Raw genomic sequence first — 24,727 nt, forward strand, 5'->3', positions numbered from 1 at the left:
CCAAACAAAACCATATTAATTTACAAACATCTTATCCGACCATCTTAATCGGAAATGATTTTTTTATTAGTATTTAACAACTTTCTCTTTTGATCTAAGTTGTCATTTTTAATCAAAGTCCAAAAATCGGAAACGTTTTCTATCTTAGTTTTTTTGGGTGTTTTTGGGTGAGAAAAAGAGAAAGGTAGAAGATAATGGGTTCAGTTTCTGAAACCGTTTGCGTCACCGGAGCTTCTGGTTTCATCGGGTCATGGCTCGTTATGAGACTCATCGAGCGTGGCTACACCGTTCGAGCCACCGTTCGTGACCCAGGCATGTTAATTCTTTTGCCTCTCTAAACACAGTTTTTGGACTTAAATATATAATTTGTGAAGATTAAATTTTGATACAGTGTCACCACCACCTTTTGTTCTTGTTAATTAGTATATATGCATGTGCAGGGAACATGAAGAAGGTGAAGCATTTGGTGGAGCTGCCAGGTGCAAAGACCAAGCTCTCTCTGTGGAAGGCTGATCTAGGTGATGAGGGAAGCTTTGATGAAGCCATTAAAGGATGCACCGGAGTTTTTCATGTCGCAACTCCAATGGACTTTGAGTCTAAGGATCCTGAGGTATATATATACTATTGACGTGGTTTGCAACTTATAGAAATGTTAAAATGGGTTAGGCTAACCAATCTGCCAAGAAAAGGACGGGTTGGCGGGCTGGATTGAAATTTCCAACTTGTTAAGCTTGCTGGCCCACTAGCTCATCCTAAGATAAGATGAGTTGCAACATCCAACCCGTTTATTGGTGACGGGTCAGTCCAGCCCGATCCAGTCTGTTTTTGACGAACCACAGGCAGGCCGGGCCAAAACAAACCGAATTGGTCTATTTTGCCACCCTTAATGACTTATCGTCAAATATAAAAAAAAAATTGATATCTCTATTAATAGAATTAAAATCAGAAGATATATGATATCTTTATCAACTATCACAACAATCTATATAAAGGTTTTTTCTTTTATATATTGGTGCAGAATGAAATGATAAAACCTACGGTAAACGGAGTTCTAGACATCATGAAAGCTTGCATGAAGGCAAAGACAGTGAGAAGGCTTGTGTTTACATCTTCAGCAGGAACACTTAATGTGATTGAGCACCAAAAGCCCATTTTTGATGAAACTTGTTGGAGTGACGTTGAGTTTTGTAGGAGAGTAAAGATGACCGGTTGGGTCAGTGATTTTTCTTTTCACTTTATATGAACCTTAAATCCTAAATCATAAACCCTAAACCCTAAACCCTAAATCTTAAACTTGATATGAACCATTACGATTGAAATTTTCATATTTGAACACAAAACACCATGCTTTGTGCAGATGTATTTCGTTTCTAAAACACTAGCTGAGAAAGAAGCATGGAAATTCGCGAAAAAGCATGGCATGGACTTCATCACTATCATTCCACCTCTTGTTGTTGGTCCCTTTCTGATGCCAACAATGCCACCTAGCCTAATCACTGCTCTTTCTCTCATCACAGGTTTATATATATTGTTCTTACTTTTCCACATTCTTACGTAAACAAGAAGAGTATATATATAGTTCAAAACTGGAAAATTTCATGAGTGGTGCTGCAAAATTTGCAGGAAATGAGAGCCATTATTCGATCATAAAGCAAGGTCAATTCGTGCACTTGGATGATCTATGTCTTGCTCACATATTTCTGTTTGAACAACCAAAAGTTGAAGGGAGGTACATATGCAGTGCATGTGACACCACTATTCATCACATTGCCAAACTAATCAATGAAAAATACCCTGAATACAACATCCCCACCAAGTAAGTTTCTCAATTAACAACGCAAAAAATAATTTTTTAACAATTAAACTTTGACGACTTTTTCTTACAACTTGAGGTAACATCTTTTCATCTCTCTGTGTTCCAAACCACTTAAAAGATACAATATTAAGTTGTAAGAAAAAGTTATCAAAATTTAGTTATTAAAATATCATTATCCTAAAATTAACTGTAAAATTGATTTAATATTATACACATTTTAGGTTCAAGAATATTCCAAATGAACTCGAGGTTGTGAGATTTTCTTCGAAGAAGATCGAAGGCTTGGGATTCCAGTTTAAGTATAGCTTAGAGGACATGTACTGTGGAGCAATTGATACATGCAGAGACAAAGGGCTTCTTCCTAAACCTGCAAAAAATCCACTCAGTAGTACTATCATTCAGAATGCAAAAACTTCAATGAATGGCATCGTTCAGAACTAAACACATGCTTTCATTTCTTGTTGCATGAATGTTTCTTGGTTAATTATTTTCAATCTCGGTTTTTTTATTAAGTTAGAAATGTGACTATATTGTAACATGAATCTTCTAATAAAGTCTCATGACTTTGCATGTTTGAGGCTCATCTATATGTAAAACTACGGTTTTTAGTGCTCAACATGTACTTTTGTTGATTCAAGTGATTATGGTCACATAGTTGTTCACTCATGCAAGTTCACGTCTATCATTTGAATAAAAAAGAATTGTTTCTATATATCTCGAATAGATTATTCTTGTATCACTTATTATTTAACTTATATTTGAATAAATAAACTTATATTTTGTCTTTATTTGTATATTATACCATTGGAAATCATGAGACATTTATATAGCATGACTTCAACTTATTGCATTATTGCTTTGATTTTCTTTTAATTAACAGGTCTTCTTATGTTTTAAGTTTTAAAGATCAAAATACACTACCTTAGCTGTTAAATTGATCGAATGAGTCCTTATTACTTCAACACTTGTTATTACTTCAACACTTGGAGAGTACACCGCGAGTATTATTACGGTCTTGATTTTTCAATCAAACAAACAGATAATGAGATAATATGATTTTGACAGAGGTTTGTTTTTATATTATCCAGAATTAAAATCTACGCTAAGTTATTTATCCAAGGTTTCGACTTCCCTTACTAAACCATCCTTAGAGAATGTGTTCGTCGGGATTTTTACGAATCCCAAGACATCTCAATCAATAGTTGATTCTTATTCTCTTGTATTTAACGAAGGTTTAGGTTTTAAAACCTCTATTTAAGTTTTATGAGTTTAAAACTATCATTAACTACCTTTAGTTTTGAAACTTCTGTAAAATATCATAAGTTTCACAACTTTCATAAATTACCTCTATAAAGTACCATTGATTCTTAAATTATTAATATATTGTTTTTACTCATTTATCATTTGTGCATTTATATATACTTTTTCAACCACAATTATTTATATTTATTGTATTTATTTATCTATATTTAGTTATACAAAAATAGATATAACACTCATCCAATAAACAAGCTAAATATAGATAATTAAATTTATACCAAAGTATAACAAAAAATAATTTACAAAAGAAATAGAGATTAGGCTCATAAATCATAAACAGAAACAAGCACGAACAAGCTCATAAATTACAAATGATTAATGATGAGCATCATTTATGCTATCATAATTTATAAAGTTCTATAAAAGAGTGGGCATGAAATTTACATCTTACCACAAAACGAGCCACCTCTGTAGCATTATGAACTGCTATATACTTTCTAGAGTAATTTCAATGAGAAACAAAATGACAACCTTGTCTGATTACATAGAGAGAAAAGAAAGAGAGAGAAAAAATGTACATAAATACAAGGAGAATGATATTTTGACTATTAAATTTTGACAACTTTTTAAAATGAGGTGTCATCTTCTAAGTAATTTTGAAATATTGAATATGAGAAAATAAAAAAATAAAAAACCACTTAGAAAATATCACCTAAAATTATAAGAGAAAATTATCAAAATTTAATAATAAAAAATTATTTTCCAGAATACAAATATACAAATGTAGATCCTCCTTAGAATTCGGAAAGTCTCACGTGGTCAACACCCTAACTAACTTTATATATGACTGGCTGCTCATCACGTGGGAAGTCAAAACAAAAACGAACGTACCAAATCCCAAATGTACCAAACAAAACCATATTTATTTACAAACATCTTATCCGACCATCTAAATCTTTGTATATCTAAATTGGAAAATGATTTTTTCTTACTATTATTTGAAAATTTTCTTTTATAATTTTAGGTTTTATTTTTTATTTTTTTTATTTTTCATTCTTAATATTCCAAAACTATTTAAAAAATAACATCTTATTTTATAAAAAAAATTGTTAAAATTTAATAGTCAAAATATCATTATCTCATCTAAATTTTGCAAGTCTAATTCCAACTCAAATTCAGACAGCTACCTCACTCCACTTTCCCCAGTTGCTTCTATAAAACCGTATTTCATTTTCAACCTAAGCCTGACACTTAGGAACAAAGAAAGAGAAAAAAAAAATGAGTTCAAGGTCTGAATCCGTTTGCGTTACCGGAGCTTCTGGTTTCATCGGATCATGGCTTGTGATGAGGCTAATGGAACGTGGCTACACGGTTCGAGCCACCGTACGCGACCCAGGTGAATTCTTACTTCACTTTTTATTTATTTATTTAATTCTTATAGTGTCTTTTATGAGATCTAACTTGGAATAGTAGTAAATAAGATCTTAAATTTGAACAACTAAAAAAGATTTATACTAAAAATAACTTAAATTTATTGACGAATACTTGGTCTCAATACACAATTATATAAAAAAGAAGTTTGGAACAAGGTTTTTTCAACATTATACCATAAAAAAGTACTGTTATTATACAATCGTGTAGAATAGTTACATGAGTTTCAGCGCGTGAGGAAGAAACGAACAAGAAGGAGATATTTTTGTTTGTTTTACACTGAATTAGTACAACCCTCGAACAAAAAAGTCAAAAACAGAATCTATGTTTAATTCAATATACTTTGTTTTTATATTTCGATGAGAGAAATAAGAAAAATTAATTTTTAACAAATTTTTGACAATATACACATGACACGTGACGACACTTAATAAATAAATAAAAGTTTGATGTGACTTAAAAATAAATAAAAAAGAAGTTTTGATGTGTTTTGAAAAATAAATTTAATGAAACTTTGTCAAAAACAACTGTCTAAGGTATTATAATCCGACAAACAATGAGATATCTTAATTAATGGAAGTGAATTGTGACAAAACATGACAGATTCAACCAAAATCTTAATCACACAGTAAATTTAAGACTGTTTTTCCTTGTTGATATGTTACTGAACTTGTTGTGAAACTCTCTCTTGAAAAGAGAACACACTTGAAAGTGGATATTACATATGCAAAGGTGTTTTATGTTAATTATTATTACATGCACGTGCATGTATACCCTGCAGCAAACATGAAGAAGGTGAAGCATTTGGTAGAACTTCCTGGTGCAAACACAAAACTGACTCTGTGGAAAGCTGACCTTAGTGAAGAAGGAAGCTTTGACGAAGCCATTAAAGGGTGCACTGGAGTTTTCCACGTTGCAACCCCCATGGACTTTGAATCCAAGGACCCAGAGGTATATACTGTTACCATAGTTGTGAAAATGTTGAATTAAGATGTTGTAACATGGTTAGAAAAATTGAGTGGAAATGCAGAATGAAGTGATAAAGCCTACAATAAAGGGGTTACTTGATATCATGAAAGCATGCGTGAAGGCCAAAAGTGTGCGAAGGATTGTCTTCACATCTTCAGCTGGAACTGTTGATGTTGCTGAGAAGCCAAAGCCTGTTTATGATGAGAACTGTTGGAGTGATGTTGAGTTCTGCAGAAGGGTCAAAATGACTGGTTGGGTTAGTTCTTTGTACCTGTGTTACATGTTTTTTTTTTTGTTCATATATACACCACCAAAAAGAATGATTCTATTCCACACCATGTTTCTTTTTGTAGATGTATTTTGTTTCAAAGACCTTGGCAGAGAAAGAAGCTTGGAAATTTGCCAGAGAGCATAACATAGACTTTGTCTCGGTCATTCCACCTCTTGTTGTTGGTCCCTTTCTTATGCCAACAATGCCACCAAGCCTAATCACCGCTCTTTCCCTCATCACAGGTAATTAAATATGTTTCCCCCTCCAGCGGAAGGATCATATTACACTTATCTGAGCCAGTTTTAACTATCGACTCTGATACCACTTGTTAGGTATATATAGAGGAGATTTTACTGGAGAAATATAACGATTTTATCCTTATGTAGTGCTTTACTTTCTCATTTTTAATTAATATGAGACTTATACTCACACTTGAATTTCTAAATGTTCTTTATCTATGCTCTTATGCAGGAAATGAGGGGCATTACCATATCATAAAACAAGGCCAGTTCGTGCACTTAGATGACCTTTGTCTTGCTCATATATTTTTGTTTGAGAATCCAAAAGCAGAAGGGAGGTACATATGTTGTTCAGACGAGGCAACCATTCATGACATTGCAAAACTGCTAAACCAAAAATACCCTCACTATAATATCCCCACAAAGTAAGAATTTGCAATTTTTCTCATTTCATCAGTTAATTGCATGCAGAGAATGTTATAGTAGTACTAATTGTGCTAATTCTGATGCAGGTTCAAGGATATTCCAGATGAATTGGATATTATTAGATTTTCTTCTAAGAAAATCACAGACATGGGCTTCAAATTTGAGTACAGCTTAGAGGATATGTTCACAGGAGCTGTTGAGACCTGCAGAGAAAAAGGGCTTCTTCCTGAACCTGCTCAAACTCCAGTTAATGGCTCTGTGCACAAATAATTATGCTTTCATCTCTGTGTTGTTCGGAATAAATTTGTATGTTCAAGATTCTATCTTTCAACATAATTTTAATAAAGTTCTTTGCTTAACTATTGTACTTAAATTGTTCTACTGAAAAGTTAATTTAATAAGGTCATGATACTTAATAAGTAATCATCTTGTAAAATCTTAATTTTAATTCTGCTTCATAAGCCGAGAAACATGTTGAAAAGTATGTATTCAAACCTTTTTACAAGTTTAAGCATCAACACTTTGATGCTTAAACAATACAACAGAAGAGATTATACACCAATCCAACGAGAATGACTCGATTAAAAACTATACCATTCCTCAACAAGCATACGTACAAAACGTATTCGCATTTTTTTTATCATGTTATTTAATTTTTAACAAGTTAAAATCTAATTTTATTATGTTAAGTAATATATATGAATTGTACTTTTTTTTTGTTTTATGTCTTTGCTTATTATATCTATAAAATTATATATTTTTTGGTATTAATTATTTAAATAAAACATGTGTAAATAGTTACTTTTGTGGAGGTAGTAGTTTCTTTTCAAATATTATTAAAGTTAACAAAAAAATAGTATGCATAAAAGGAAAGAATTTTAATTGCATATTATTATAGATAAATTTGCTATAAATTGAAATGTAATTGGTCACAACGACTTTTTTATTTGTCAATAAACTCCTAATATGCCAATTAACCCTTACATACATAACTAAATTGATTGATGACATTTTTCAATATATAAAAGTTATTCTCAATAGCAAAAACCAAAATACAACAACATAATATAAAGACTTATGATTGGAAATGAAATAATCAATTTCACATCTTATACAAAAATGTGTATTAATTATAACTCTTAAAAATATCTCTTAGAATGTCTTTATCAACTACCAATAAACAAACAATTTTTTCTTTGATTCATTAGATATACTTCTTTTTCAAGATTTAATTTCATTTACTTGTTTTCATAAGTAAACAAGCAATATAACCAACTTCCTCAATTTATAATATGTTACCTACTTTTCAACACATCATAATTGCTTATATAAATTACCTTTTATATCGGTTTATAACATTAACTTTTTTATAACCATTTATTTCCTCCAAACATAGTAATTTAGTCCATCCAACACTTTTATAATCAGCTCTCCCGAGAATTTTTCTGTCGAATGAAACGAAACTGATGGATCAATTTGAGTAGACATGTTCTGTGACTTGTAATAAAATCCAGAATAGTTTCTAGCATGTTTATACTATCAAAACATTTTTCAAATGTGATATATGAAAATGGAGTTCAGACTGATTCAGCCAATACTGTTACTTTCCTAATCAGCTAGCTATCTTCTGGATAAATTATTCTATAATTAACTATAAAGGCCTGTAATATGTGGAACTAATAAATAAAAATAGTACAGTAGATGTTGAGCTATACAATAAAGTTCCACTTGCAGACCCAGCACTAACCACTGTTTATCGTTCTTCCATGTTAAATCTGTTCCAAGCTTCCTGGGGACAATTTAGCAGAAATTCAGAAACATGCATACATACATAGATTTAAATCCTGGTGTCTTAGCTCAACCAAGGAAACACGAGAAAAATATATTTTGTGAGATCAATTTATTACAATTGATATGATAAAAAGAAATGTCTGATGTGATTAATGTTGTCACGGGTTTATTATTATGACGGTAGCTAAGTTATGTTACAGTATAAAATTAGATTTTGCACATGAATATGATAGTATATTTTTTATAGAACATAAATTAAAATAGTACTTTTACTTCAACAAAATTTATTTTACATTACATGGAAACGGTATCATATATTAAATGTTATTTCCAAACACAGGTCTCATGTTAGTAAAAGTACCATGGAAAAGATTCAAAATCCCAATCCCAACTACATATATTATGTTTAAATCAAAAAGGTGCAAGGGAACCCTATTTAGAACCTAGAAATGTATATTAAGATTGTAGGTTGAAACCATGGTATCAGCAGAATTGTTAAGAACTAAAAAGAACAAATGAAGGCCAAACCTTTAGAAGATCAAAAACCTTCTCGCAGATGTACTTTTGTTGAATGCTTGCTCCCCGCTGCTGCAGCTTGTCAGGATGCACAAAAAGAGTAGCTTTACGATAAGCTTTCTTTACTGCAGGGGTGGTTACTACATCTGTCAAAGGAATCGGTTGCCAACCACTGTCGGGGCCAAGAATCTGCATAACACAAATTTGATAACAAGTAAACGAAAATTTCCTCCAGGTCTTAAAACAACTGAGTGCTTTCAAAAACGATATATTTTTATGTCTTTATTTTCCCTAGTTTAAAGTGATTATAGTTGAGTATAGGAAAAAAAAATATCAATGAGAAGTTCTTATCTATCTAGCATGGCATGACAGTCTCAAAATATGCACTGAGCTTAAACAAAGTTAGGATGTTTACACATACATATTGTAATGTAGAAAGCAATGCCCTCAAGTTTCCTGTTTTTCCACTTGACCACCTTTTAACATCAGCATCGAGAACCTCTGCTACCCTCTGCAAAAATAAGATTTTGTTAGACAAAATGTGAAACATGTGAATCGCAAAACTTGATAGAAAATTACATTTCTCTCTTCTTGCTCCTTCTGCACAAGCCGGTCACGCATATTCTTTTCTGCAAGAGCATGTGCCTGCATCCAAAACAAAGAATGAACAAACAATTTGACAACTTAATTTGTACAAGAGATATTTGGCAAAACCAGGAACCATACCACGCGTTCCCCTATTCTCTGATGCCTCTCAAACCTAGCCTTACATCTCTGAGCAGAATCGCCATTAGCTCCATCCAATACATCAGTAGAATCACGAACTTCAGGAAAATACAATTTGAACAGAATCAATAAAAATTTAAAAAGAAAGCACAGAAATAAAGAATATATGACACAAGATAAAAGATAGGGTCAACTACAGCGCAATCAGAACATGTTAACATTACATACCACCATGGCTGAAAGATTTTGAATGGAAGTTTTGCTTCATTGCATTATCACGGGAAGCCGTAAAGCCGGCAACAGGTTTGTCAGACTTATTTCTTGCATCAGAGGCAGCTCTCTCAGAAAGCGCCCTTTCTAGGGCCCGTGCCCGTGCCTCTGCAGTTGCTCTCTCTACAGCAGCACGCTCAACTTTAAGTTTTGCCTCCATAGCAGCCTTCTCAGCTGGGGTCTTCTCATTTCCCTGACTATTGGTTTTTCCTAGCCTTTCTCGTCCATCAGAAATGTTTTTCTGACGTGCTTCTGCAGCAGCTCTCTCTAGAGCCGCCCTTTCTCTGGCATCAGCAAAGGCCCTTTCACGTGCTTCACGAATTGCTCTTTCTACAGCTAATTTCTCCCTTTCTCTTTCTCTTTCCCTCTCTTTTGCTGCATCGAGTTTTTTGAGGTGTTCCTTTTCCTGCTCTTCCTTATGCAAGTTGTCATTTGCTCCCTTCTCTTCCATTGCGGATGCTTGATTACTCTCCCTTATATTGCTGTGACTTGATTCAACCTTCTCTACTTCTTTGAAGAGACTTGATTTCCAGTCAGATGTACTAGGTATCTGGGATTCATCTATAATGTCTTCATTTTTGTACAAATTTTCCCCATTAGAGGAGTTAGATCTGTTCTCATCCAAATCTTCATTTAATGCATCTCTAGTCTCCTTTGCATCCTTGCAGATTTCAACAGACTTGCGAGTTGTGTCTTCAACAGGCATGTCCAGATTACAGTAATTTTCTGACTCTTCCCAGCACTGATCTATGCTTTGCCTAGCCTTTATGTCAGTGTCACCAGTATTTGTAGCAGCACCTTCGGAAGTCTCTCTTTCAAATATATTTTGTATTTGATTGTCTGCTTTGTTTAGTTCAAGGGCAACTTGAGTGAAGGAAGAAGTCTCATCTGTATGTTTATCACGGAAATCACTTGTCTCCTGAATGGGGTCTGTTTCTTCATATCCCTCTTGTTGAAATGAAGCACTACTTGCTTCCGATACACCATCTAGCACATCATATGAATGAGCCTCTAGATTTACTTCCAAAGTTTCCTCATTTGCAGTGATTATATCAGTTGCCTGAGTTTTGTTCAACTTCTCAGTTTCATCTGGCTCAAAGCTTGAACTGGTTTCTGTGGTGTTGCTAGTTTTATCTGCTTTTACCTCCTCGCAACAAGGATCAGATAGAGTCACTCCAATAACTTCAGCGGGCTCCTTGTTATCCATCCTTTCCCTCGTATTTCCATCCATCAGTTGAGTGGCTCCTTCAAATCCACTCTCACTTGCTCGGGCATCTAGAACCTTGTCATTTCCATCCAATTTATTTTTCTTAGTATGAATATGGTCCACGATGTCCTCCAGTATTTCCTCCTGCACATAGATACTGCCAAAGGTATTACCAGTGGCTTCTCTCTGCCAGGAATGTTCAGTGTTTTGACTGATATCCAGAAAACCAGAATCATTTATTTTCTTTCTTTCCTCTAAACACCCAAAGCTCTCTGTGGCTTCCTCCATACTGGTCAAATTTATGGCATGTTGACTGCACACACTCTCATTGTCAAGTGGCTCCAGAATCTCTGCCAATTCACATTCTTCCAGCTCACTGAACACATCAACTTTATTCTCACTTCCTTTTAGCTCTTCAGTAATATTCTTCTCAGCCTCTCGCGGTTCCTGAACAGCTCTAAAATTTATTTTGCATTCTTCCAGCTCAAAGGACCCTTCAGATTTGTTGCCATCTTCTGGATCACCAGCAACTTTTTTCCCATTACCTTCTATTAACCCTTGCCCACCGACATTGTTTGCATAGTCTTCCGGTTCATAAGAAGATTTAACCCTATTCTCAACTTCCCCATTTTCATTAACCTTCAGATCATTGTCCATTAGTCCATTTTCAAATCCCTCCTGAATCAGTTTTGTCTCATCTACTACCTTTTGACTCCTATGTTTAGTTTCCTGGACAAGTTCTACATATGCACTTGCTTCATGGTCTGGATGAGCCCTCTCTTCATTATTCTCCAGCCCCCAATATTCTCTAACAATTTCTATTTTTTCATCAGATTCTTCAGGTTTTTCAAGGGTATTCCTATCTGTTTTATTTAAGTACTGCTGTTTCTTGTTATTTTCTGCCTCTTTCAGCTCAAGTATTTTTCCCTTATGATTTGGTTCTTTTCGTTCAACCTCTCTCTCATGTTTTGCTCGATCTGATTTCATCTTCTTCTGTGTTTCGCGTACAACTTCTTCAGCACCACAGGTTTCTTTTGTCCCCAGATCTGGCCTCGCTTTCTCTATTCTCATTGTTGACCTCCCTACCTCAGAAGAAACATTTAGAGAAGTATCCTTTTCTCTTAATGTTAGCTTTGCATCAAGTTTCGTTGTTCTATGAGTGACTTTAGCCTCTCTTTTCCCATCAGCTTTCAATTCAATATTAGACTTACGTTTCACACGATCAGGAAAACCTTCTTTCTTTCTTCTCATCAATTCTTTTGCAACCTTCATTCTTGCTTGAGCTTCTTCCATTGCCTTTCTTAAAGCAGCTACAGAAGCAGCTACCTCTGAATTATAGTCTAGCATGTCATCTGAGTATGGTGGCGAATCAGCACCAGCAACACCTTCGGATGAACTACTTTTAGATGCCTGGAATTTGATTGGCGTTGATTTCAGAGCATCTCCTTTTTGTTTATTTAAGTTAGATTCTGTAGTCTCTGATCGAGGAACTTTGACATTATTTGTTCCATCACTGATCTCACATGCATCAAAAAACAGATCAGTAGAACCAGATCTATTTTTAACTTTTACTCCATTGTTGGAAGACTGTTTCTTAGAATTATCAGGTGAAGCACAAGTATACGAATTAGTAGAATGTGCAGCTTCTTTTATTCCCTCGTCGACATGGCTACCAGAATAAGTATCTTGTGCTACTGGTATAGACTTATTAGCTTTGTTTATCTTCATTGGCTTGACTTCTTCGATTAATCGAGTGTAAGCAGGGACAGCCTGGAGTTGAGCTATATGTGTCGTCCCACCTGTTCCATTTTCACTTCCTTGGTTAACTTTATGATAAGACATATTGACCCTTTTGGCATCATGGGATGACCATGATTTCACTGGAATTTCCATCGAACAAGTAGTAAGCTCTGGCTGGAAAGATCGGTTTTCTCCTTTGATCTTACTCCTACAGAATAATAAATGTCAGGAAAACCATCAATGTTAACATCGCCGTCCTAAGCAGCCTCTGAGAACTTGGTTAGTTACCAATGCTACATAATAGATTTGCACAATATAGCAATTTTTCCAAAGATCTCCATCCTTCCACAAATACTAATTTATGAATTTGATTAATATTCACATCCAACGCCCCTTGTTGGGAATTTTTCTAAATATCATATAAATCTGCACTAAATGTGGTACAATACAAGCATAAATTCACATTTAACGAGTACAAAACCGTGTTAGTAAGATCGTGATGCCATACGCTAGATTCCCTTTGCAACTAAAAACTCGTTCGTATATTTCAAGTAGTTGTATTTGCAAAGTTGTCTAGATTCCGATTCCAAATTTTAAAATAATAAATCTACCATAAACCTTAACCTATAAGTTCTCCTCCACTGGTGAAGTAGAATAAAAGGAATGCCAAAAGGGCTCAACCAGTTCCGCGAAACACTATATTCTTATTGATTCGTTTTTTTTTTAAGTGACTAAAAAGTAAGGTATTATTACCTTTGTTGCCCACTTACTTGCTCGAGAGCGCAACAAATAATTAAATAAATAAAAATAGCAAAAGAAAATGCAGTTTCTCATCTCACAGAAAGAACTCACATGACCCACAGAGGGGTCAAAATGGAAAGGACGCAGAACAGAAGCAAAGCCAGGTTCAAAAAACAAATATTCTCGAATCGAATCTGGATTCCAAGCAAGATACCAACACGCAAGCACATTCACTATTCCAAGTCACATTAAGTTAAAACCCTAACAAAAAAAAAAAAAAGCAAGCAAACTCACCGTGTAGCGAAGCTATCTTTCTCCACAGCAGGCTCAGCCACTATCTCCTCGAAAGGAACGGCAGCGTCTAGGCTCCCAAAGCCACCGAAGACCATCGAGTAATCGACCCTCGAGCGCCCAACGTCGTCGATCTTCTTCTTGCTCTCGTTGAGTTCCGGAAGTTCGAGAATAGGAATAGAGGAACCGAGCGAAGCTCCGGCGGCACCGAAAATCTCGCGGTAATCCTCGAATTGAGAGGAGAAAGTCGGAGCTCGGAGCTTGATTGGAGCGGCGAAAACGCCGTCGTACGCGGATCTTCCGGAGACGCCGTAGCCGTTAGAGAGCTTCTTCGTGAGAGTCGCGGCGGCAGTTCCGAACTCCATGCCGGAGACCTCGACAGCGAAGTTCTTCTCCTTACTCTTCTGGTTTGCGTTGCTTCTCTGACTTTGCAAAACTGGTTCAGCAAGAGTCAGAGACACCAAGAAGAAGAAAAAATTGTGAGAGAAAAATAAGAAAGAGTGAGAAGAGTTTTTATTCCAACGGAATGAGAGGGAAAAAAAATCGCGGTGTAACCGTCGAAAAAAACACGATCAACGTGTGGGGCACGCACTTGCAACCGGCATTTTCGGTCTCTAACTGGTAGCTGTTCTCCTCTGACTCTGGGCGGTGTGATTGGGAGGTCCACCGGGAACTGGAGGAGCAGGTAAATGTCATAAATATTTTCCGGAAACAAGGGTATGTCTCCTGTGTTGTCGTTTTGCTGTGGAATAGTTCAGAGTCCAGTCAGTACTATATAACGTCACTAAGGGATAGTTTCGGAACTTCCAAAAAAAAAAGTGAGGTAAGGCATCTTAATTTGTGAGTTACGAGCTAAACATTTTTTTTTTTAATTTATTGTAAAAAAAATATGTTTTATTTTATGAATATTATATAAAAGTTATTTTTAGTAACTGTTAAGTGAAGGTTACGTCTGAACATGTTTCGAAATTTTATTTATTACATGAAAAATATTAGTAAAAAAATTGTATATTAAATAAGATTATTCGAACCCATTAAAAATAAAACAATTTTTTATAACAATTTTAAAAAATAGAATTTGATCCTTAATTTTTGACCTAACATAATATAAAAAGTAAGACTTATATAAAAGTAAAAAAGAGAATTGTCTTGAATATATTAATATCCCAGTAAAAATTATAAATTTGTATTAAAATAAATGTGACACAATGCAATTAGCGTAAATTAAATTATTATATTATAGAGTGCTACTTTTTATTTTGTTTTTAAACTTTTTTTATCATAATAAAAATTATCATCTTGAAAAATGTATTTTTAGTTATTTAATTATATTTATTTGAGAATTCGTATTTTTACTTTAAAATAATCAATCATATAAGAATTTTTTCGAAAAACTGAGTGGGTCACATAAAATTCTTCAATAATAAATTTTTTCAGATTCTTTTTTCTAAATCAAGGAAATTAGAAAGCCTTAGGAATCTCTACCAAAGAAATATTTAATGCAAGATTTCTACAACACCTTCTTAATATTTCCTTATTTAATTATTAGCAAAAATAAATAATTTTAAGAAGATATAAATTTATATGACTGAGTTTCTTAAATTTTATTTCGTACCATCATTAAACAAGAAAATCAAATAAAACTAAATATTAAATTTATGAACGAATTAACTCTCCTTTAACACTTAAAGGGTAGTTTGGTGATTTTACAAAAGAGGTTTTTGGATTGTTGAAGGAGATTTTATAGATGAGTTGGTATGGTTTTTTGCGCTGCTTGCTGAATACAGCTGTCTGTTACTTAGTCCTTTCATTATTCATTGCTAATGGACACAAACACGGACATCTTCTTCTTTTTATTTTATTTTTTTCAGACAAAATTAATTAATTCAATTTTATTTAATTAATTATCTAAAATGTTACAAAAAATTAATTATTAAATTTTAATAATAAATTTTGGTATAATTCTATTTCAAACTTTAAAAACAAAAGAATATCATTTTAGTCTGATTGTATTAAATTAATTTTAGTATTGGAATATTTATTTATTTATTTGAGATTAAGAAAAAAGATACAAATAAATTTTAATTATTATAATTTTATATTTAAGTTTACGACTAAAAATACATTTAATATTTATTTATATTTTATATTAGCATAGTGTTTAATTATTTAAGTATTATAATTTGGATTAAATATATTTTTTGTTTTTTAATTTTAAGAAAAAAAATAAAATCAGTTTATTTTTGAAATTTTAGAATAATTTAATCTTTTGATTTAAGGATTATGTAGATTTAATCACTTTAATCAAATTTTGTTAATTTTATTTGAGTATAATAATTTTTAAAATACGTTTGAAATATCAAATAAACTCAATAAATTTTGATTAAAATTATTAAATTTATATATATTTCTGGAATTAATAAATTAGTATAAAATTTTAAAATTTAATTAATTTTAATATTTTTATTAAAATTAAAAGATAAAACATATGTAACATTTATAATTTACAACAGTGAAAAATTGTACCAATTAAAAGCTTTACTTGAATTCATAATCTTATTCTTCTAGGAAAATATTATTTAATAACTTTATTTTAAAATCTATAATTTTTTTAAATAATTTTTTTCATATTTTAATATTTTAAAATTACTTAAAAATAACACCTCAGTTAAAAAAATTATCAAAATTTAATTATTAAAATATCATTATTTTTTAATACATGACTATGTAACAGTGCAAAACAGTACATCAATATTAATTATACGCGGGTCAATGTTGAGTATATAATTAAATATTCATTGAATGTGTATTTAATTTTATTGTATGATTTAATGATTTAAATTAATAATGGGGACATAAAGTATTCTATAAACGGTATTTAATTTAGTTGAGTATTCAAATTCGTAGGAAACAGTGCACACACGGTTGTCTTACTACTGTACCTTGTTTTGCATGCGTATTTAATAATCCATTATTATTTTTAATAATACAATAATTACCGTATTGAATAAATATTCCTGCAATACATTATTTTGAAAAAGACTTCCATGCGTATTTAATAATCCATTATTATTTTAAATAATACAATAATTGCCATATTGAATAAATATTCCTGCAATACATTATTTTGAAAAAGATTTCCTGGATAACCACTTAACTTCTAAATACATAATACATTTAAATTTACAAACAATTAAATGAATATGCAGTAATAAAGATTTATGTAATGAACATAGCCAATAAATATTTAATGTGTTTTCTTTTTTGTATAACTTACAGATATATAATACTGACCTTACACATATGTAAATTAATCAGTTTATAAGTTCATAATTAATGTTATATTTGATTTTAGTTATGGTAATCTATTGTTTCTATTTCATTCTATTTCGGATGCAAACATCTAAATACCTATAAATTATATACAAATATGTATTAAAAATATATTGTTACGAATTAATTTCTTTTTTTGAAAAACATTTATAATAATAAAAAAGTCTGCAATACCTTATCAAAAGTACAATTATTGGCACCCAATTAGAAGGAAAAAAACTATACCAGGAACAAAGCTATAGATAAGAAAAATATTAATACTTTGTAATTTATTTTTAAAATTTAAGTTTTTTTTACTTTTACATTTACGAAATAAGTTCCTGATAAATAAATTAAATCTATTTAAAAGTAATAAGTTTGTTTGTACTAATTTTATTGGCATGTAATGAAAACTATGTGATGTGTTACCAATTGATTAGTTGGTTAGACAGGCTTGATGAAATTGATGTTGCAATTTTTCCTAAAATTAAAGTTATCTTTCATCTTATTTTTCTTCCTTAATTTTTGTATACAAAATATATCATCACAGTCTAAATATATATTTTACGATCCATGATATTTTGATAATTAAATTTTGACAATCTTCTTTTATATCTTGAAATGATCTCTTTTTAATAATTTTAAAAATATATAAAACAAAAATAAAAAATCACTTAAAATATAATTAGAAAAAATTATCAAATTTTCATTATTAAAAAAATACTTTTCATATTTTTATGACGTGATGTTGTAATACAAACATTTGCTTTGCTACAACTAAACTCTAAAAAAAGTTGTATGAAATTTTTTAGTTTAAATTCTCTGATCCGCTCAATCTTCTGGATTTTATGGTGTTATTGTTCATTAAATATTTTAAATACAGTCACATTAATATATTAAAAAAATATTAATATATTTTAAAACATTAAAATTAATATCTATCTATATATTTTAAAAACAAAAAATATAAACAATATAAATAATTCAAATTTGAATTTTGCCAATTTTCTTCATAAATTATATTTAAAGATAGCTTTGAGACCCTAAAACACAGAAACCAATAAAGGAAGGCACAACTACCATTCCACATGAATAATGCAATTCCAAAGAACATAACACACAGCTACCTAAATAAAAATCGAAGAAGACAACAACAAAAACAAAAGAAATTCCGACCATGTGCACTCAAAGCAACAACCAATTTGTTAGTTGTAATTGTAAAGTGATTTTTGTTTTCTTTGTAGTTTTAAAGGTTTAATTAGTTGAACGATACCCAATTTTATTTGAATATATTAGTTTGACACCCACTTTTAAAAGAGTATCAATTGAGTTATACTTTTTGAAAATATGTTTCAATTATGTTTATTTTATAAAAAAGTTATTAATGTCGTTAATGATATTAATATTTAAAATGACTTGCAAAATTGAGTATTGATATTTAAATCAACATTTAGTGGTAAAAGTCATGAATAAAGTTAACGACGTTAATAATTTTGGTCTGAAATGAACTTAATTGAGTCACTTTTTTAAAAGTCGGAATTCGATTGACTTTTTTTTAAAACAGATACCAAATTGATATATCTGGATAAAAATAGGTACCATTCAACTAATTAGACCTAATTTTAGACAATGGAGAAACTGAATACACGATGAATCAACATCATAAAGCTAACGAATGGAAGAAGAAGATACCAAGAAAAGAGTATTTGAGAATCTGGAATTAATGATAACATAACATTGGTTGTTTCCGATGTCTAAAGCAACAAAGCTAAATGCCACTTTCACTTTTGTTTTAAACAAAATAACATAAATAATGTTCCACATGCATGTGTGTGCCAAATGCTTTAATCAACAATCATCAATTTGCGATATCTTATTTTCACTGTGTTAACCCTCTCCATTGTAAAACTCCACAATTTTTTTTCTTGTATAAATTTATCGTACCACTTTGGCTCATACCGCTATTCTTTTAATTGTTTTATTTTAAATAATATATTTATCCTTATTTTCTCTTTATTTTTTTCATGTTTAAAAAATACTTTATGTAATTTGTAAATATATATATATATATATATATATATATATATATATATATATATATATATATATATATAAATTAAACATGTTTTTAGTCCTTCAATTTTGAGTAAAAGTTGAAATTAGCCTCTCTTGAAAACCTTGAACCAATTTAGTTCCTCAACTTTGTAAATGTGTGAATTTAGTCATTTTAATCAACTTTTATTAAGTTTATTTGACGTTTCAAATACATTTCATTATAGTATTTTAGTTTTTTTTTACACAATTTGACACAACCAAATTTCAAGTTTATTTGACGTTTTAAACACATTTCATTATAGTATTTTAGTTTTTTTACACAGTTTGACACATGTTAGCTTCAATATTAGTTTAAAAACGCATTTAATACGTCAAATAAACTTAAAAAAATTTGGTTAAAATGACTAAATCCACACATTTACAAAGTTGAAGGACTAAATTAGTTCAAAGTTTTCAAGAAAAATTAATTTTAATTTTCACTAAAATTTAAAGGACCAAAAACATATTTAATCCTAAAAAAATACTTTATGAAATGTTAAAAAAGAAACTAATCAAAGTTTATACTTTATATTTTTCTCCTAAAAAGAAGTTCATTCAAATATATCTTTAATCCAAAGTCCGTGAGGCCCAATACATATGTCTCGCAACTTCAGCCCACTTATATTTTCTTTCTACACCCCAATATTAAGATAATCTTTTTCATTGCACCACGTTGTCATCATTGCGTTGTTATCAAAAAAGAAGAAAACTTATTTAAAAAAATAAATAAATAAAAAAGACTGGTTTCAAAGTATATTTCAGAATACATTTCACATGTTCTAGAAAACTTAAACTTGTTCGGAAAAACTCAGCCTGAAAAATGCATTCCATAATAGTAATATATTTTGTAGCGTTTAGAAAAATACAAAATCAAAAATGGCTAAATATAAATAATTTATAATAGATTTCAAGTAGTTTATTTCTTTTTGTACTTCCATACATTTCCTTGCACCCGACATAAAGAGAAGTTCTAATTTTACCCTTACTAGATTGTGTAATTGATAATAAAATAATTATTAGATTATACAAATCATAAGTTAAACTAATTTTTTAATTACATAATTCAAAAGTCAAAATAAATTTTTATTGTAAATTTTAAAAATTTAAAATAACTTTAAGAAAAAATAATTAAATAGTACGATCTAAAAATATTCGACTTTTAAATTATACAATTCATAAATTAATTTTAGTTTTTTTATTGTAACGTCCTAATTTAGCAGAATAATTCTAATTTATAGAATGTCTCAGGCTTATAGTATAAAATATAGCATCGACACAAAGTATATTAGAATTAAGCTTTTACAGTTATAACAAATTATACTGGAATGAAAGTCCAAAGACACAACACAATGCCAGGAAAAGAATCTGAACACATATTAGATTAAATTGGAAATTTGCTCAAAGAGCAAGACACTACAAAATAACAATACACAAGAAGAAATACTCAACCATGAGCAATAAAGGATCTAGGAAGCCTAACTACATCGCTAGGGACTGGGCAAAAATAACTGTATTGTACCGAACTACCAAAAACTGCACTGAACTAAAAAATAGTTCGTATGAACTGCACTGAACTGAAAAACAATTTAGACGAACTGAACTGAACTGTTTTTCTGAAAAAATAAACTGGACTGAACTGCACTGTACTGAACTGCACTGCACTATAATATGAACTGTACTGAACTATTATAAACTGAACTGTTCTATGAACTGCACTATTTTTTAACTGAACTGCACTATTTTTTACTGAACTGCAATATTCTTGAATTGAACTGCACTAATTTTTAACTTAACTACACTATTTTTGAACCATTTTTGAATCGAATTGCACTGATTTTGAATAAACTTCACTATTTTTGAACCGAATTGTACTATTTTTGAACCAAATTGCATTGATTTTGAACTAAATTGCACTATTTTTGAACTGAATTACATTATTTTGAACCAAATTGCACTAATTACATATGATTGTAATACGCAATAATAATATAAATTTTATAATTTGAAAGTGCTTAGGAAATAATACTTGAAATAAGCCTCATACTTCAATACACGAAAATCAAAATATTTATACATCTTAATACATAGGTTCTCCAGTAGGTTCTCCCATAAACAACATCAAAATGTTAATACATCTTAATACATCTTCAATCATCTAAATTAATTCACTTGAAGGTCCCACTTCGTCTTGAGAAGTTACGGACCTCAAACTGTGGCTGCAAGGATCGTACAAAGTCACGGAAGTCTTCATCTTCCACAAATCGAAAAGGAAGCTCGGACTTCACAAACATCTTCACCAACTTCATTCGAGATGCATTTTGGTCAAACTTAGAAATTGTTGGTGAAGGGCCAACACTAGCCCCTTCTGTAGTTGATGATGACAATTTTTTCCTTTTGAATGCTTCTCTATTAGGATTTTCCTTGCATCTTATCAAATGATTCCTCATCCCACTTGTTCCAGCCAAATATTTAATCAAATCACCACAGTAATTGCACTTAGCCTTCTTCTCATAATAAGGATCTTGTTTGGTAAAATGCCCCCACACATCTGACCGACCTTTACTATGCTCAGTTGATGATGTAGCTATACAAGGAGGTAAAGGATCAATCCCAGAAGTAGCTGGTGTGAGAGTTTCGACAGTTTCTGGCAATGTAAAATCCATCTGATCCAAGATTGCAGCTTATAAATTCTAAACAGACCTCAGAAGCTAAACAGCCTTAACCATGAAATGGTAAGTTCATAAAATAGATTGCTTTGATTACTATGAAGGTTAATTAATTGAAATGGTAAATTTGTTGTTTTGCAGATTTGTCAAATAAAAAGTAATTTACAGTTGTACGAGAATGACCCTTTAGTTCAACTTGTGATATTGAAGGTAAATTAAGCAAATCACCTGCCGGCAAATGTTTTTTTAGTAGTATTTGTTGTATTAAGAATCAGAAAAATAACCAAAATTTGCAGGTTTTTTTTAAATTTTATTTATACTATTGAACTTGTGACAATTTTTTTTTCTTTTCTGAAATGAACAACCTATTTAGTTAAATATCTACAATATAGGTGATGTGGTATCAGTGATTACGTCTTCAGTTGCAGGTACAACTTGTCCAAAACTAGCAAAATTTATACAAAAAATTCCTTAATCCAACATGTTTCAAGAACATGTTGGTTTTGAAACTAAGGTGTTTGATATTTTTAAGATTTATGTACATATGTGTGAATCTAGGACACTGGACCTATGCAGCAAGCTTTTACAAGAAACAACTTACTCTTTACCATTTGATTGCAACCTATAAAAAGCCAACAATGAGTTTGTTAAGTTTCACACAAAATTACCTTTTTGTTTTGTGGTGAAATAGAAGAAAAGTTTAAGAAAAGTTGAATAAATGTGGAATCAGGTGTCTCTTATGAATGGAATAGTGATGGGAGGAGGAGCAGGTCTCTCTATGCCCACAACATTTAGGGTTGTCACTGAAAAAGCAGTAAGCTTCTGTCACCATCACTTTCCAAAATTAGACTTCCTGGCTTTTTTGGTAGCATTCTTAAATTTGTAACAACACTCATGTTTCTGTTTTTTGCTTTTTTGTTTTGATATTAATTTGTAATATACACAGGGGAATATCTAGGGTTGAGTGAAGCACGTTTGGGTGGAGCAGAAATAGCTCCATGTGGTTTAGCCACACACTTTGTGCCTTCAATAGTATAAAACTATCACTTCTTCCTTAATTAATATACTTTGATAATAAGTTTCATTGTACTTAGTTTTAATAATGTAAGAACTACAAATAAATTATTTTTATGTGCAGCTTGTGACTTTTAATTGCATCAGCTGCATTTCTCTATCTTATAATCAGCGAAACCAGAGTTTCAACATAGACCTCTGTGTTAAAAACATATATGTCTAATTATCTTAACCACAAAGGGATCTGAATTGATTAAAAGGCTTTTATCTGGTTTAAGATGAATCTTGAATAAATCTTTAGGTTTTAAAGCTCAATTAATCAATTTCACAGTTTTAGGTTAATGGACTGTTTAAGTCAATCAAGAAAGATTATGAGAGAGAAGGAAGAAGCAAGACACACAATTTATACTGGTTCGATTCAAGGTGAATCTACATCCAGTCTTCTCCTAAGTAACACACTTAGAAGGATTCCACTAAACAGATAGGATTCAAGAATTACAAGCACATCTATATAATTCTAGAACCTAAAACCCAAGAACTTGATCTACCAATCAAGAACTCCCCCTAGGAGCAATGCATCCACACAATTGCACCTAGGCCTACACTTCAAACACTGAAGAAACTGTAATCAGAAATACAGTAAACAAAATCAAGAAACGACTACACCTATGTTGTGCAGATTTGACAAGATGCTCCTTGAATCAAGCAAGACCCATTATGGTAGAATCAACCATCAATTCTTCTTGGATCTGCACTTGAGTTATCTTCCAGAATCTTCTGAAACTTTGTGACTCTCAGATGGCTCTGTCTCAGATGAAAACTGCGTGATCTTTCTAATTTCTCCCACTTCAAAACAGATTCCAAAAATGGCTTTTATACAAAAGTTTTTGTTGTCACTAATTTGATTAGCAAATTACCTAATCGATTATCGTGAGTACATTTTCACTTCCTTTGTGTCATACTCACAGCTAATCCATTAGTTAAAAAACTAATCATATGCAATATTACACAACAGGCCTAAAATACATTTGATAAAGAGAAGCTATTTGCCTAATACATATCCTAACTAGACCAAGCTATGTTTTATTCTAAACCAGTAGACATCATCAAAATCATTTTTCATTCATAGGTGAAGTAGCTCCCCCTACCAACACTCTGCATCAAACCAGCCCTTCCCACTCTCAATCCTAGGGTACTTAAAAGAGTTAACACATACACCAATCATCTTAAGGTCCTCGAGCAATGCATTCATTGTGTGCATTTAGTACTAATGACTTGAACATCGAATAACATATTACGAAGATGAACAACAAAAATTAAAAATGCTTACACCACTCAGGTTAGCTTCTAGCTCAAGATATTGAATGCCTTTCTGTATGAATGTAACAAGAGCACTCGGTGGAACCACATTATCATCATTTTTGCATCTATCAATCCCCGCTTCATACCCAAATGCAAATGCAGAATGAGTAAAACCTGAAATAAAGCAGCCATCAGAAAATATGTGAGAAGAAATTCAACAGAGGGGGACACGTTATCTTCAGTATATTTTCCTCTTTTAACAAAAATCATATTACATGAAAAATTATATGATATGTAACTATGAAATCAAGGTTATGACAAGATACTAAAATAATAATTACCCTAATATTGCAAACATGACCGAATCTACTAACTTTCTTGAAACCATGATTTCGAGCAATAAATTATATCAAATGAGAACTTAAAAACTTCTCATTTAAACTAGTTGACACATCCACTTTAATGCTTCATTGGCGAAACCAGAGTTTCAACATAGACCTCTGCATCAAACCAGCCCTTCCCACTCTCAATCCTAGGGTACTTAAAAGATTTATCTCTTGGATCATAGAGGATCAAGTCAAACTCAAACATCAACAACACTTCACCATTCTCTGAAACGTAATAAGGCCCTGAGTATGAAAAATC

General features: G+C 31.4%; 3 protein-coding genes across 3 annotated transcripts; 2 read left to right on the forward strand and 1 right to left on the reverse strand.

Moving 5' to 3' along the window:
• The first annotated feature begins 93 nt into the window (after positions 1-93).
• On the forward strand, positions 94-2,528 carry LOC114193234 (dihydroflavonol 4-reductase). Its single transcript, XM_028082956.2, has 6 exons — positions 94-312; positions 441-610; positions 1,019-1,213; positions 1,358-1,517; positions 1,624-1,816; positions 2,038-2,528. Exons 1-6 carry the CDS (start codon positions 195-197, stop codon positions 2,255-2,257), a joined length of 1,056 nt encoding a protein of 351 aa, XP_027938757.1. The 5' UTR covers positions 94-194; the 3' UTR covers positions 2,258-2,528.
• A 1,749-nt stretch (positions 2,529-4,277) lies between these two features.
• LOC114193708 (dihydroflavonol 4-reductase-like) lies at positions 4,278-6,785 on the forward strand. The gene is made up of 6 exons (XM_028083607.2): positions 4,278-4,472; positions 5,289-5,458; positions 5,538-5,732; positions 5,830-5,989; positions 6,219-6,411; positions 6,499-6,785. Exons 1-6 carry the CDS (start codon positions 4,355-4,357, stop codon positions 6,680-6,682), a joined length of 1,020 nt encoding a protein of 339 aa, XP_027939408.1. The 5' UTR covers positions 4,278-4,354; the 3' UTR covers positions 6,683-6,785.
• Positions 6,786-7,910: 1,125 nt separating this feature from the next.
• Positions 7,911-14,429, reverse strand: AUL1 (auxin-like 1 protein). Its single transcript, XM_028082854.2, has 8 exons — positions 14,287-14,429; positions 13,698-14,130; positions 9,674-12,870; positions 9,446-9,543; positions 9,299-9,364; positions 9,141-9,230; positions 8,732-8,908; positions 7,911-8,201 (listed from the first exon to the last, which is right to left on the reverse strand). The coding sequence occupies exons 1-8, from the start codon at positions 14,297-14,299 to the stop codon at positions 8,166-8,168; spliced, it is 4,110 nt and encodes a 1,369-aa protein (XP_027938655.1). The 5' UTR covers positions 14,300-14,429; the 3' UTR covers positions 7,911-8,165.
• Between the last annotated feature and the right edge of the window lie 10,298 nt (positions 14,430-24,727).

The sequence above is a fragment of the Vigna unguiculata genome, chromosome 8, assembly GCF_037176805.1.
Source record: "Vigna unguiculata cultivar grain cowpea cultivar isolate G323 ecotype 2 chromosome 8, ASM3717680v1, whole genome shotgun sequence".
NCBI lineage: Eukaryota > Viridiplantae > Streptophyta > Magnoliopsida > Fabales > Fabaceae > Vigna > Vigna unguiculata.

Excerpts from the sequence above, each read along its gene's own strand:
- AUL1 (XM_028082854.2), bottom strand. Across the intron at positions 9,544-9,673 it reads AAAATCTTTCAGCCATGGTG|TTCGTGATTCTACTGATGTA; the intron begins GTATGTAATGTT and ends ATTTTCCTGAAG. Across the intron at positions 8,909-9,140 it reads TGCTTTCTACATTACAATAT|ATTCTTGGCCCCGACAGTGG; the intron begins GTATGTGTAAAC and ends TGTGTTATGCAG.
- LOC114193708 (XM_028083607.2), top strand. The coding sequence starts at position 4,355 with ATGAGTTCAAGGTCTGAATCCGTTTGCGTTACCGGAGCTTCTGGTTTC. Across the intron at positions 5,990-6,218 it reads CGCTCTTTCCCTCATCACAG|GAAATGAGGGGCATTACCAT; the intron begins GTAATTAAATAT and ends GCTCTTATGCAG. Across the intron at positions 6,412-6,498 it reads CACTATAATATCCCCACAAA|GTTCAAGGATATTCCAGATG; the intron begins GTAAGAATTTGC and ends ATTCTGATGCAG.
- LOC114193234 (XM_028082956.2), top strand. The coding sequence starts at position 195 with ATGGGTTCAGTTTCTGAAACCGTTTGCGTCACCGGAGCTTCTGGTTTC. Across the intron at positions 313-440 it reads AGCCACCGTTCGTGACCCAG|GGAACATGAAGAAGGTGAAG; the intron begins GCATGTTAATTC and ends ATGCATGTGCAG. Across the intron at positions 611-1,018 it reads TTGAGTCTAAGGATCCTGAG|AATGAAATGATAAAACCTAC; the intron begins GTATATATATAC and ends ATATTGGTGCAG.